The sequence below is a fragment of the Oryctolagus cuniculus genome, chromosome 1 (assembly GCF_964237555.1).
Source record: "Oryctolagus cuniculus chromosome 1, mOryCun1.1, whole genome shotgun sequence".
In the NCBI taxonomy this organism is placed as follows: domain Eukaryota; kingdom Metazoa; phylum Chordata; class Mammalia; order Lagomorpha; family Leporidae; genus Oryctolagus; species Oryctolagus cuniculus.
The window spans coordinates 29,611,985-29,627,166 of NC_091432.1; the positions used below are offsets into that span (position 1 = coordinate 29,611,985).

At 47.7% G+C, this 15,182-nt stretch overlaps 1 protein-coding gene across 9 annotated transcripts in view; it reads right to left on the reverse strand.

Moving 5' to 3' along the window:
* PRR5L (proline rich 5 like) overlaps positions 1 to 15,182 on the reverse strand; it is a 203,472-nt gene that overhangs the window by 76,879 nt on the left and 111,411 nt on the right. For all 9 annotated transcript variants that reach the window (XR_011387541.1, XM_070071463.1, XM_070071457.1 and 6 more), the window contains one exon: positions 6,554 to 6,602. Coding sequence is in view for 8 of the 9 variants with exons in the window: in XM_070071463.1 (XP_069927564.1) it covers positions 6,554 to 6,602 (49 nt within the window). In the remaining variant the exon portion in view is untranslated. The remainder of the gene's footprint in view (positions 1 to 6,553; positions 6,603 to 15,182) is intronic.

The window sequence follows — 15,182 nt, forward strand, 5'->3', positions numbered from 1 at the left end:
CCACTAATGACACCTCCTCTTTGGAGCTAATCTTCGGGTGATGTATTTTCAGAATTTCATACCTGTGTGCTCCTTCATTCACAATTGAATGTGCAACAACCTGAGTCCAGTGAGGATACAGATCTGTCCCTTCAGCATGTCTATTGATTTTCATCTTTATCTCAATTACAGTAAGATCTGTGGTTTTCCGTCTCAACACTCACTTCTCCATTTAGCTTCATAAAGGATGAGAAAATTACAATAAAAAGATCGAGATAATTGCACAAGATTCAAGTCATTGCCAAGGAGATTAAGTACAGTAAAGTTGCTGCAAGGTAACTGCCTATGGGCAGGCAGCGCCAACAGCAAGAGCCTGCCACATCCAGGCATTCTTCTCACAGCCCCTAATTCAGTACCACCCCGTCATCTCAGAGCAGCCAACAGGAGCTTCTCAGTCACCCCAGTCTTTTTTTTTTTAACTTTTATTTAATGAATATAAATTTCCAAAGTACAGAATATTGATTACAATGGCTTCCCCCCCATAACGTCCCTCCAACCCGCAACCCTCCCCTTTCCCACTCCCTCTCCCTTTCCATTCATATCAAGATTCATTTTCGATTCTCTTTATATACAGAAGATCAGTTTAGCATACATTAAGTAAAGATTTCAACAGTTTGCTCCCACACAGAAACATAAAGTGAAAAATACTGTTTGAGTACTAGTTATAGCATTAGATCTCAATGTACAGCACACTAAGGACAAAGATCCTACATGAGGAGTAAGTGCACAGTGACTCCTGTTGTTAACAAATTGACATTCTTGTTTATGGCATCAGTAATCACCGTAGGCTCTTTTCATGAGTTGCCAAGGCTATGGAAGCCCCCTGAGTTCACTGACTCTGATCATTTTTAGACAAGGCCATGGTCAAAGTGGAAGTTCTCTCCTCCCTTCAGAGAAAGGTACCCCAGTCTTTAGCAATGACACACACTTCCTTTCTGTCCTGGCCCAACCCCAAATGCAAGACCTTCTTGCCTAAAAGCATTACTCTGTCTCCTACCCTTTGTCATCTCGTCAGAGCCTACCTCTGCTCATTCGCAGCCACTCTCGATACTGGGCCCAGTTTTACCTTCAAGGTAAAGTCTGTGCAATTCCCCTTACTACCCACTATCCACCCAATTGCCTCTTTCTTCTGCTTTGGAAGTCCTGCCTAACACAGAAGCCCTCCTACACTAATCAAAGAAGAGCTGACACTTTTCTCCCCTACTCAGTTTGGGTTTGGAAATCACACAAGTTATCTTCACACTCTTCCTCTTCTTCTTCCCAGTTTACCATGAATTTTCACAATGCCGGTCTTTGATCCTAGAATGTGTATTTACACTGGACCTATTTTTAAGTCTTTGCCACCCATTGTGGTCTTCAGTTAATGCGACTGCTACATGTTACCTGTGTAGATACATCTACATCCCTGCACCATCTTCACCTTTAAACTCCATGCTGAGAGCCAGTGTTGTGGCACGGCAGGTTAAACCACCACTTACGATGCAAAATTCCCAGTTTGGATCCTAGTTGCTCCACTTCCAGTCCAGCTTCCTACTGAGGTGCCTGGGAGAGCAGCAGAAGATAGTCCAGTTCTTACACCCCTGCCACCCACGTGGAAGACTCAGAATGGAGTTCTGGGCTCTTGGCTGCAGCCTGGCCCAGTCCCAGTTGTTGTGGCCATTCAGAGAGTGAACCAGTGGGTGAGGATCTCTGTCCTTCCTTCTCTCTGTCACTCTGCCTTTCACATAAATCAGAATAAATCTTTAAATAATAATAAACTCTATGCTTGACCAGGACACTCCAGATATGCCTCTGCCTTCAGTTCTCTGCCATGTGCCATCAGCCCTTACCACTCCAATAATGAAGGAGCTACAGGAAGCTGCCTAAGGGGGCTGTTGTAGGTATGATCAGAAAATGGAACAATAAGTCTGAACACACACACACAGCCTCAGCAGCGGTGGTGGCCAACTTTCCTTTCTTCCTAGTACAAACTCATTCCGAGCCATTGACTCCTGGCTGAATTCCTCTATCAAGCAAAAGTCTAGTTCCACAGAAAGGAACTGAGCTTTCTGGACTTGAGGAAAGGCAGCCAGTGGCTACATGAGAGCAGGAAGTGCTATGTGCAACCCCTCCCTCAAACACCCCAACCTTCAGGATCCTAGCTAGGCCTCCAGAACATCTCTTATCATCAGCTTCAAAAGCTGCAAGGAACCAATTATCCCTCAAAGCTGACACCAGGATAGAGAGCTCCTCCTGGAAACCCCAATTTTCCTTCCAGGCACAACTTAAAACAGACAGAGGGAAAAGAAAAATCAATACTGGAAATGTCAGCACTTTCCCGGCCAGAGTCTTATGGAAACCTCCCCAGGCTCCTGTGGACCAAACAGACCATCTGCTTGCACAGACATAGGATAAGGCCCATTTTCCTGCCTGCCTGCCCTGCCTCACCTTAGGTCATTCTTGTTATTCCCCACTGAGGATATTCTTTCTTTGGATCTCACGATGAAAACATTCCCTGGCAAAAGCAGAGCCGCAGAGACGGCTTTGCAAGTGGCGGGTTCTGACCTGAGGATCCAGGTTCCAGGAGGGGGACAGATGTTGGTGTTGAATGTGGATGCCTGGGCGTGGCCATCAGGCTGCAGAACCAGCTCTTTTTCAAGCTGTGCCTGGCACGTAGCTGTCTGAACCCAAGTCTTCCTCTAGTCACCTTCACAATTGGGACCATAGCAGCGCCAACTATACTATTCTTTGTATACTATTTTTCTTAAATAAATCCACTGTTTAAAAACATAGATATGTTTATATTGGAAACTATAGCAACATCTGCCATAAGTAGAATATCACTCAATGATGAAACAAAACAGTATTATGAAATCCTAACTAGACAGGGTCTCTAGCTAAAGACATTAAGTTTAAGGCTTGCCACACTTTCTTAAACCAGGGAGACTGCCAAGTCCTGGGGAATAGTAAAAGATACAATGGCACAATCCAAGACTCTGTGGCGCAAGTATAAGAACTAAAGGAAAATAAAAAAGGGAAATACTTTGTAACCCTCAACTCTAATGTTATTCAATGCCATCTGTGTGTCCCCTAAAATTATTTTCCTCATATGTGGTAGACAATCCCTCCTCCTGTCCAATGAACACTTACTGAGCATCTACTATGTGCTAGGGACTCTGAAGGAACCAGTGGGGGGGGGGGTGGAGAGAAGAGAGAAATGAAGGAAGGGAGAGAAAAAGGAGGAATGAAGGGAAGGAGTGGGGAGAAAGAGAGGAAGAAAGCAGGGGAAGAAGGAAGAGAGAGGGGGAAAAAGAGGAAGAAATGAGGGAAGGGAGGGAGGAGAGAGAAGAAAAAGGAGGAAAGAGAAAGAAAGAAAAAGAAATAACTCTGAATCCACTGGAGACATTACAAAGGGAAAAAAAATGAAATGAAAAAACAAGAGTTGAGAGAGCCTTCTTTCCAGTCTAGCACATTAAATAAATAAGGAAAACCCCAGGTTCAAAATTCTGAAAACCAGTCCCCACCCACAGCTTCAGAGAGAGGCTCACGGTTCACCAAGTAGCTTCTCTGATTACCCTCCCGATAGGAAATGACAAGTGGTTATTAGTTTTTGAGGTCTGGCATGCTTTGTAAGCAGTATTAACCGCCCCAAAAACCTCAGGGCTGCCCAGATCAACAAGGCCCCACCCAAATGTCCCTCCTTGCCCATCCCAGGGGTAGCCCCCAACACCGAGAGACAACTGACATTTAAACCCGATGGAAACCACACCAAACCCTGTCTCTTTTAAATGTCAAGAAGGGAGGCCGCCCAGCCAAGCAGGTCCCTCCAGGGCTGACTGAAAAACCACATCTCCATAGCTGGATTTAAAAACCAATCAATAGCAAGAGACAAGAGCAAGGCAGGGACTGACCTTGGTGTCAAGGGCAACCACAGTGATTCACAGTTGTGACCAATTATCTCTTTCTTCATCTTTATGTTTGTCTCTGCCTGAGCTAGGGCTGCCTCCCAAGCAGCAGGACCCATGACCCAACTGCATTCCAGGCTTCTGGCTTCTGCCGGGTCTGGCTTTGAGCAGACATTTTAGAGCAATCAGTTTCTGCTGTGTGTGTGTGTGTGTGTGTGTGCGCATGTGTGAGAACGCTGGGGGAGAGGGTACCTTCATTACTGATATTTGTCATTCTCTTAAAGTGCACATAAAAGTTTAAGCTTCTTGAATCTTGGAAAGAAAAGTAGTCAAGGGATGTCTGGTGTTGCTTTAGAAAGCCTGAAATCTCTTTAACCTGTCTGAAAAATATGCTCTACAACATCCCCAACCTGTGGCCAAGATGCTATGCATGTTTACTGTGTCTTCCCATTAAAAGGGGTGGATTTCACTTGAGAATAACTCAGGCCCCTATGTAAACATAATGAACACTTACTCCTGTCAGAAAGCATCTTACAAATAACAAGTTGTTCAGTCCTCACAGCAACCCTATAACATGAGGTTCTGTTATCCCCACGTTACAGAAAAGGAAACTCAAACATGGAGAGGCAAAGCAACTTGCTCAAAGGCACACACCTGGCACAGGCATCGTGGTGCGGTGAGTTAAGCCACCACTTGGGAGGCCTGCAATCCACATGGGAGCAATGCTTTGAGTCAGAGATACTCGTGCCTTCCATCTATCTTGTTGCTAATGTGCACCCTGGGAGGCACGCAGATAATGGCTCAAGTGCCTGGGCCCCTGTCACCACATGGGAAACCCTCAGATGGAGTTCCAGGCTTCTGGTTTGTCATGGGCATTTGGGAAATCAAACAGTAGATAGAAGGTGTCTCTCCTCTCTCTCTCTCTCTCTCTCTCTGTATGTGTGTGTGCGCACGCATGTCTCCCTTCTCTCCTTCTGTCACTCTGCTTTTAAATAAATAAATAAATAAATCTTTTTAAAAAAATCACTTCTCGGCCTTTTGGCTAAGATCAAGTGTAAATTAAAAAAAAAAAAAAAACACCACCGGGGTTGGCACTGTGGTGTAGTGGGTAAAGCTGCCACCTGTAGTGCCTACATCCCATATAGGTGCCAGTTCAAGTCCCAGCTGCTCCACTTCCTATCCACTTCTCTGCTATGGCCTCGGAGAGCAGAAGATGGCCCATGTCCTTGGGCCCCTGCACCCATGTGGGAGATGAGGAGAAAGCTCCTGGCTCAGGGCTTTGGATCGCCCCAGCTCTGGCTATTGCAGCCATTTGGGGAGTGAACAAATGGATGGAACACTTTCTCTCTCTCTGCCTCTCTGTAACTCTATGCCTTTCAAATAAATTAAAAAAAAAAAATTCATGTTGGGGGAGGGTCACAGGAAATGTCCTCAGAGCAGTTCTCAAAGTGTGGTCTGGGATCCCATGGAGGAATCCCACCGACCTTTCAAAACATTTTCTCAATAACACCAAGCAAAGTGAATGTCTACCCACAGCTGACTACATTATAAAGTCCCAGCTTATCTGCCATATCTATCATTGTCCTCATCTTCATCGCATCATTGTGGTCTTACTATTCTAGTACATTAAATGTACTCTGTCCAATACAACCAGAAAACCCAAGTGAGGCAAATATTTTAGTTAGGTCAGTTGTCAAGTGCACGCTCACATCTTCCATGAGAGCACAGTGGGGTTTTCCAGGGAATAGGCTGTGTGCCTTATCACAAGAGGCTGAATGTGCCACAGCTAAGAGACTGTCATTGTCTGCCAGACAAGTCAGACCATGCAGAGATTCACAAACACATAAAGCAAGACCGCTCTTTCTGTTAAGTTTTCTAATTCTGAAAATTTTATTTTTCATAAAAGTGCTATTTATCTTTCTGTTCAGTAATAAGTTTATTACTTAAATGAATTAAAATATATTTTAAAGCATCTCAGTTTTTTTTTAAGATTTATTTTAATTATTTGAAAGGTAGAGTTACAGAGAGGCAGAGGGAAAGAGAGAGAGAGAGATCTTCCATCTACTGGTTCACTCCTCAAAAGGCTGCAATGACCAGGGCTGTTCCAGGCTGAAAGCAGAAGCCCAGAAATTTTTCCGGTCTCCCCTGTGGGTGGCAGGGCCCAAGAACTTTGGCCATCCTTGGCTGCTTTCCCAGGCTCCTTAGCAGGGAGCTGGATCAAAAGTGGAGCAGCTGGGACTTAAAACTGGCACATATATGGGATGCTTGCGTTTCAGGCGGTGGCTTAACTCACTACACCACTGCACTGGTCCTTCAGGTTTAATTTCTAACGTGGTGAAGATGGGTCAACAAAATTCAAACAAGCAATAATTTTCTAGAACATAAGGGGGTCCTGAGACCAAAAAGCCAAAAACTGTGGCACAGGACTATTCTCTGTGTTACCTGCAAGGACCACGCCTCACTGGTAGACCTCCTGCAGCTGCTGCACTTTGGTACTTGGCACAGAGTAGGAACTCAGCGTATGTGATTTTGGGTGCTGAATTAATGCTAAGGGACTGAATTGGCCATTCCTTTAGACACATGGATCCACAAGCATGATAGTGCTGGAAGTTCAGACGCACACAGCTTACCTGGAAGTAGTCTGTAATGAAGGATCCAAGTTCACTCCTCAGTAGCCGCCTGGGGAGAGAGAAACATGGTCAGGCAGCCCTCGATGGTACACATCATGGGGACCCATTCACAGGCACAGCTCCCCAGAGGCGCAGGTGGGAGTGTACTTTCCTAGGTCCTGGTGGCACCCCCACCTGCTAAGGTTGTCAGAGAACTGCAAGGATGGGCACCCTAGGAGCTCTGCTCCTTTTGATCACTTTGCAAAAGTGAACATCTGAAGAGTGTGGTCACAGGAAATCTGATTCTAAGAGTTGGCCGTGGCTGGCAAGGGCACCTGGCTTTCGGTGAAGCAGGAAAAAGCAAGGAGGAAGACTCCCATCCTGCAATCCTCCATATCCACAGAGCACTTCCTCATTTAAAGCACGTTTGTCAGACCTTCTTCACTCATGAACTGTAAAGCATGTGTATGACAGGGGGCAATTCTCATGCCTCCTCCACAAATAACGAAATGGAGGCTCAGAGAGGTTCTGAAACACATCAGTGCCACAGCTAAGACTTGAACCAGGACACCCCGCAAATTCAATGCATCTTTCCCCAACCCCACTGTCTCTGTCCTCTAATCTATCAAGACATTCAGCTAGGGGCTATGGTTTGTGAGCTCTTACCACCCATGCCCAAAGGACTAAGCATTCTTCACAGGGAACCACAGCAGAGAGAAATCAGACTTTTTTTTTTTTTAATTTATTTATTTGTATTTGAGAGAGAGAGAGAGATTCCATCCCCTGGTTCACTCCCCAGGTGGCCATAATGGCCAAGACTGAGCCAGGCCAAAACGGGAGCTAGGAACTCCATCCGGGTCTCACACATGAGTGGTAGGGGCCCACACACTTAGGCTCTCCTCCACTGCTTTTCCTAGGCCATTAGCAGGGAGCTGGGAAGTGGAGCAGCTGCAGTTGGGACTGCTGCCCATATGGGATGCCAGCATCACAGGTATCAGCTCATTGGCCAGGCTGCAAAACCAACCCTGAGAAAACAGATTTTCTTGACCCTGGACACAGACGTGTACTGAGCTGCCTTCCACTGCAACAATTGTTCTCACACCCACAATACACAAATGAACAAGACAGACGGAGTCTCCACTCTCATCCAGTCTCTATTCCTGGAGGTGGGTGGAATAGGGAGCCCGGGACTAGAAGCCCTTACAAGATAATTCCCAAGACTCTTAGGTCCCAGAAGAAAAAAAAAGACACATAATGGGACCATCCCTTCTGTTCCATCTTTAATTTGATCCAGACAAGGTGAGGGAGCTAAAAACAGGAATAACTGGCTCCCTCCTCCAGGGAGTCCCCTAGGGACTTCAGATTTCATTTACTCATTCCACCAGCTGTGGCTATTAAGGAGCCAATACTGAAGCTTTTGCCAATCTTTGCTGGGTATCAACTCTCCCCAGAGCACGTTCGCACACAACCCTGAAGGATAAACCAGAGGTTACAGTCAGAGATCATTACATGCTGAAAACAGATACAACAGGATGGAGACAGAGGAAGAGAAATGCCAGTGTGTGGCTCATTGGGTTAAACCACACTTATGACATCAGCATGCTACATGAGCATGGGTTCAAGTCCTGGCTGCTCCACTTCCAATTCAGCTCCCTGAAGATGTGTCTGGGAAGGCACTAGAATATGGTCCAAGGAATTGGGCTCTTGACACCCATGTGGGGGAACCAGATGGAGTTTCAGGCTCCAGGCTTCAGCCTGACCCAGTCACAACTGTTGCAGCCATTTGGAGAGTGAATCAGCAGATGGAAGATCTCTGTCTCTCCCTCTCTCTCTGTAACTCTGAAGGAAGGCAGGCAGGTAGACAGCAACCTGGTGGGCAGCCCCAAGTAGACAGAGGTTTTGAAACAGAAAGAGGTGAAGAATCTGCATGCTCCCTGCTTCTGCCTGTGGCAAGAAGAAACACCTTCTAACAAAGCCTTACTGGGAATCACAGATGGAAAAGCCAGGCTTCATGCAAAAGTGGTAGAACAAGTCTTCATAATGGGTGTCTCAGGGTGCTTCCCAAGGGTGTCTTGGATCCTCACAATGCTGAGGGACTGACAAGGTCCTGAGATCAAAGCAGGTGATGAACCCAGGTCCCAAGGAACCCAGGCTGGGAAAACACTGTGTCATGAAGAGGTAGCAGGGGAGGAAGAGGTCAGGGGAGGGGGAGATGTCCCAGGTCAAAAATGAGGCACATGCTCCTGGAACAACACAGAAGAGGGAGCTATGCTGAGGAAACCATGGTGAATGCGGTTAAACAAGGTGTGACTCCCTGGGGCATTTCACAGTGGTTCTCAGGAAACACTGTAAGGCTCCATCAAGCGGGAACCCACAAGGTCTCCTCTCTCCCTGTCTAGGGAGAAAAGAGACAGCATCTGACAGTGAGGCGAACACACAGCATCTTCTAGTGCAGCCCAGTTTGCTGCAGGCCACAGCTGAGGCCAGAATCCTGCAGTGCATTGCTGGAAGACACAGCGTTTGGAAGAATCAGCAGATAAAGGAGCAGACTTGATGCAGAACCAAGACAAAGACTTAGCCAAAAGGACGCTAAAGCCAGAAGCAGCCGTCTCAGGGATGACAAGATGGTGATGGACAGGATTACAGAGCAGTCTCTATAAAGAGGTGCCTTGCAGCACGCTGGAAAGGCTGACCATTAGTTCTTCACTAAGAACAGACAGACACAAATGCTGGACTTACATACTTCAAATGTACCAGATAGAACCAGGTACGGTAGGAGAGCCACACAGTAGTCCTTTTATCAAACTCCAAGTTGAAAACTCTCCCCACCAGGTGTACCTGAGCAGAAAAGACCCCAGCTGATAATTTAAGGCAAGATTCTACTGTCCTGTGTAGGCAACTCTGGAAGCTGTGCTGCCCTGACCCTTACAAAATTGTGTCTTATTCTGTCTGAGCCTGTTATGAGCCAGAGAAGGTCACTGCTTATACGCAGAGGTTTTCACTGGCAACAAAATATAGGAATCAATGAAAATATGCACCAAAAAAGCACTAATAAGGAATTAGTGTTCATCCACAGAATACAATTCTATACAACAGTAAAAAGACTAAAGGAAGTAGACAAGTGCTCTAAGTAATGATAGGAAGAGATCTAAGTCATATTAAGTTAAAAAAAAAGACATAGCAGAGTATTTAAATAATACCAACAAGTTCATTTGTCATTCTGCTCTTACAGCTTCCTGTTCAAGTCTATATTAGCTACATGATTTGGTTTCCAGTAACTAGGTCCTTTGAGCTGAAATGTACAAGTATGGTAGCTTGATTTTCAAAGGCACATGTGCATTTTGAAGTAGCAAATATAAAACAATAGGTTGTATATCATCTTCTTCATCTCTTCAAGTAAGGGATTGGAGAAGTGGAAGCCACTGCTTAAAATTCAGTAGGGCAACAAAATTCTTTAGCCAACATTACTTTCTGAAGTTGGATGGAGATACCATCCTACAGAATCCCTGCCATCCTCTCAGACCAGCTCAAAGACCTCAGGGTAAGTGGGCCACACAGTTGGCTGTGTCTCCAATAGGGTCCTTGTATTGCACACAGAAACTCTGGAAGAATGCTCCTTAAAGCACCACTACTTGTCTTTGAGGAACAGGAACTAGGATTCTGAGGCAGAGAGGTGGAAGGCTCTCCACTTTATATCTCACGATAGGTTTACATTTTTGAACCATGTAAATATAATCCTATTCAAAAACAATTCTTAAAAAGATTCCCAAATGAACAATAAGCACCAAGGTTGTGGCAGCAGGATAACCTGAAGCCAGAGAAGGAATCTGAGTCCCTGGGCGGGAGCGTGACAGCAGTAAGTGTAGAGGTGCCAGCAAATCCTGCAAGTCCTGGGAACCTGAAAGTCCAGACCTGTTTCCACCTGTCAATCTGCAACCCTTTGTAACTTAGAACATGGTGAGGAGAGGAAAGGGGCCCGGGCTGGAGGTCCAGGAGTAGTGCCAGCCACAGCCAGGGTAGGGGAGGACTGCAACTGAGTCATGGTGCACATCTTCTATAGTCTGCCTCTACTCCCTGTGCTATTACTGCTTGCACTTGGCCTATGGGGAAAGGTGCAATCGAAAACCTCTAATCTTCTTGACTTGCCATCACCGGTGGGACTTGGAAGAAAATGTCCCACATGCTCCCTACTCACCAAAAAGAAAATCCAACTCTTAGAGAACAGGGAGCCATGGAGTCATCAAGTCATGACCTTTTACTGAGAACCAGGATTTATGGCTCCCCAGGTGCCAGAAAGATGAAGACCTGATTCCCAATACCTAGGATGGATGTTCCTACAAAGCTTGAAGGCTAGAATCCAGCAGCCACCCTTCTCTTTTTCCCACTCTTTCCTAGGGTTTCTTCCCTGCTGATACTAGTTGGGAGAAGAATAAACATAAGAAGTAGGAGACCAATCACTCCTGGGATGGAGTTAGCCCTTTTCCAGTTCCAGTTTATGGAGCACTTGCTAGGTGCCTGCCACTGCTGTCGACAATGTCTGTGCTTCTGCATTTCAGACTGACACAAAACTGCAAGGTGGGCCGGCACCGCGGCTCACTTGGCTAATCCTCCGCCTTGCGGCACCGGCACACCGGGTTCTAGTCCCGGTCGGGGCACCGGATTCTGTCCCGGTTGCCCCTCTTCCAGGCCAGTTCTCCGCTGTGGCCAGGGAGTGCAGTGGAGGATGGCCCAAGTGCTTGGGCCCTGCACCCCATGGGAGACCAGGATAAGTACCTGGCTCCTGCCATCGGATCAGCGCGGTGCGCCGGCTGCAGCGTGTCGGCTGCGGCGGCCATTGGAGGGTGAACCAACGGCAAAGGAAGACCTTTCTCTCTGTCTCTCTCTCTCACTGTCCACTCTGCCTGTCAAAAAAAACAAACAAACAAACAAACAAAAAAACTGCAAGGTAGTAACAGCTGGGCTTTCTATACACAAGGAAACAGACCTGTGCCAGCACAGGCCAGAGGTGAGAGGTATCTTGCTGAGCACAAGGTGCGGCAGGCAGCTGCCTGGGTCTGAACTATGCCAGTGGCTTTGTAGTGATTGTGATAGGAGCAAGAACCTCAGCAAACTCACCAGCCCTTCACATTTCCACTTCCCCAACCAGAACAAGGAGACGATACAGATCCTGCTTCATAGGACTACTGCAAGGGCGAAATGAGTTCATTCTTGGGAAGTTTCTAGAATAGCCCTGGCACATGCAAGGCCCAGCAAACATGAGCCACCAGGATTTTACCAGGTCTATGGGAATCAAAAGCCCACATTCCCCAGGTCTCTCCTCTGCTGCTCCTCAGCATCTTCTATGAAGTTTCCAGGGGAAACTCCTGAACAGGGTAGGATATTAAGGTCAGACCATGTGTGGTCAAATGACTTGGAGACTGACATGAAAGCAACAGCTCAGCCTATGAGGCCCTGCTCCATCTGCTTCACCTGTTGGACTTTCAGGCCTGGTTTCACTGGGAAACAGAATTCTGCTGCTAACAACCACCATGAGCCACTGAACCAGACAGAGAAGGAAGCTGCGGAGCTAGAGTAATGGGAAGGCAACGCTTACTTGGGGCCCAACCAAAAGGGAAACAGGGCATGAAATTCAACCAGAAGCCAGAATCACTCACACTAGGGGAAAAAATGGAGAACTGTCCCCTGGTCTATGTGATCTCACCCTCCTCCCTCCCAGGCTGACCAGCTGAGGTATCAGCCCTGTTGATGGGATTTCCTGCTTTTACTTGAGCCTGCAATCTCACTCCTCATGCCTTCAACACAACATCCCACTTCTGTAGGCTTTGAGGTTAAACAGGCACTTCCAAAGCCTCATTTGAGCCAGCGAGAGGCTCAGGGACAGCAGGCAGGGCAGGCAAGAACAGAAGTGATGTAGAAAGGGGTAGGTGTGGTGCAGAAGTTAAGCCACAGTTTGGAAAGCCTGTAGCCCATATTAGAGTGCCTGGGTTCAACTCCCACTTCCACTTCTGCTCCAGCTTGCATTAATATGCACCCTGGAGGCAACATGTGATGGATCAAGTAATTGAGTCCCTGCCATCTACATGGGAGATCCAAATGGTGTTCTGGGCTCCTGGTTTTGACCTGCCCCAGCTCTGGCTATTGTGGGCATTTGGAGAGTGAACCAGCAATAAACTTCTCTCTCCCCTCCTCTCCTCCCCTCCTCTCCTCCCTTCCTCTCCTCCCCTCCTCTCCTCCCTCCTCTACCCTTCCCTCCCTTCCTCTCCCCTCCCCTCCTCTCCCCTCCCCTTTTCTGTCTTCCTTTCTCCCCCTTCTCTCTCTCTCTCTTCTCTGCCTCTCAAATAAATAAATAAATAAAACTTTATTTAAAAAAAAGAAGTGATGGGGCTAGCACTGTGGCGTAGTGAGCAAAGCCGCCACCTGCAGTGCCAGCATCCCATATGGACAGCACTCCACTTATGATCGAGCTCTCTGCTATGGCCTGGGAAAGCAATATAAGATGGCCCAAGTACTTGGACCCTGCACCTGTGTGGAAGACAAAGAAGAAACTCCTGGCTCTTGGATTCAGATCGGTGCAACTCCAGCCATTGCAGCCATCTGGGGAGTGAACTAGCACATGGAAGACCTCTCTATCTCTATCTCTGCCTCTGCCTCTCTGTAATTCTGCCTTCAAATAAATAAATAAACCTTAAAAAATAAAAGAAGTAACATAGAGACATCACCCTGGAAATGAGCCACAGCCTCCCCCTACAAACAGGAAAAGACTCAAGGCAGCAAAGCCCCTGTCATGGCCCCAGCTCTCTTCCAGGTAAGGTGAAGAATGAGGAGGCAGCTTGTAGTCAGGGGCTGCCGTTTAACAGGATGAGTCAGGATAGATGCGTCAATTAAATATTTCTGTGATTTGCCCCAAGTTCCCCCAAGGACCCACACCCTCTGCCCCAGCCCATCCATGGGATGCACAAAGGCTGCCCCAAGATCCAGGAACCATGACAGTCCTCCCAGGTACTGAGCCCCAGGCCAAACCTCATCGGTGCCATCATGCCGCTTGCTCAGTTCTCTGAAGATCACTCACTCTGTGCAATAGGACATGTTTCAAGATGTGGAAACGCCCTTTGCCCCTTCGGTGCACTCCATGGGAGCCTATCAGAGGGGTTTCCCCTGACCCAGGTGAAATGCTAGTGCTCTCGCCTCTGGTGTCTGTGCCCCAGTGGGTGGCAGTGGGGCTGGTGAGAAACGAGGAAGAAACCAACAGAGGGCATTTATTGAGCTACCAATCATGTGGCACACACTAAGCAGTACACACACGGCATGTGGAATTCTCCAACAATCCCCCCAGGTAGGGATTTATCCTCACCCCGTGGAAAAGGCTGATGCCAGGGCAGCACACTGGTATATCCTGGCTCTAATGAGGCCAACCTGAACATTAGGCAGTGCCTCCCTGCCACACCCCCACTCCCGGGCCTACAGGGGCAGGCCACTATGCTGAGTGAATGACGCAGGTGCATATAAACCAGGACAGCTGAGACAAACTCCTCTAAAGTCAGCACTGGGCCTCAGCTCCCCTGCCCAGTTACATGCCCATGTGTGGATCCAGCATGGCCAGAACTTTCCAAGAGGACAGAAATCTGCACCTTCAAGCAACATGTCCCCATTTCTAAACAACATTTCAACCAAACACCACAAGGCTAACCCTGTCACAGGTTTCTGATGGGCCAGTTCCCTGCCACCCACCCTGCCCACGTCAAGTCTCTTTCTCAACTGTAGCAGGCACAAGGCACCAACACATAACCAGGCAGAAACATCTGGGCAAAGAGAAGACCTCACCTTAAACCCCTCCCTCCCAAAGTATGGTCCTTGGAGAATAATGCCTGTACCTAACTCATGATCTTCCAGCGAGACTATGCCCAGAGACACTGGGCCTAGATCCGGATAGCGCCAGTTCTGCATGCCTCTTGCAGCCTGCACATAAAGGGTTTCCGAACACACAAGTCTGGGGTTCAAATCTCATCTCAGGCACGTTCCAGCTGTGTGACTCCCCGCAAAGTACGCCACCTCCCTGTGCCCATACTTCCTCATCCCAAAACACACAGTACTATCTCATCGGGGTGTGGCAAATTTTACAAGCATTGACTTATATAAAGCACTCGGAACACAGCCTGGCACAAACTACCCGGTAAGCAAGTGTGTGCTATAGTTGTTATCTCACGGAATTGTGCCTCAGGCCGGTCCACTCTGGCAGCCTGTGGGCAGGCTCCAGGCTTCCTCCTCTCTCCATGACTCCTCCCCCAGCTGTGGGACCCACCATAGTCAACAGAGTGGGTAAAGCAGACAGAAAACTCTGAAGTGGGTTTCCCTTCTGGTTTCAGGTGCCAACTGAGTCAGAAGGAACACGTTTCAACTCAGACCTGTTGGAGATGAAGCACAGTTCTTGGAACTTTCTCTTTCCTTTCAGTCTCTGGGGTTTCCTTCACTCTTCCCGCTCTCTGCCAAAAACAGAAGCAGGGTGGTTGGAGGGAGAAGGAAAATGTGCGTTTCCTGCCTCCGGCCAGCTGCAGATCACTCATCTCTGGCTTCCAGAAATCTCTTCTCTGAGCATTTACTTCTGCAGAGAAAATGTCCTAGGGAGTCGCAGGGCATGCAGGGGTTGTTGGCT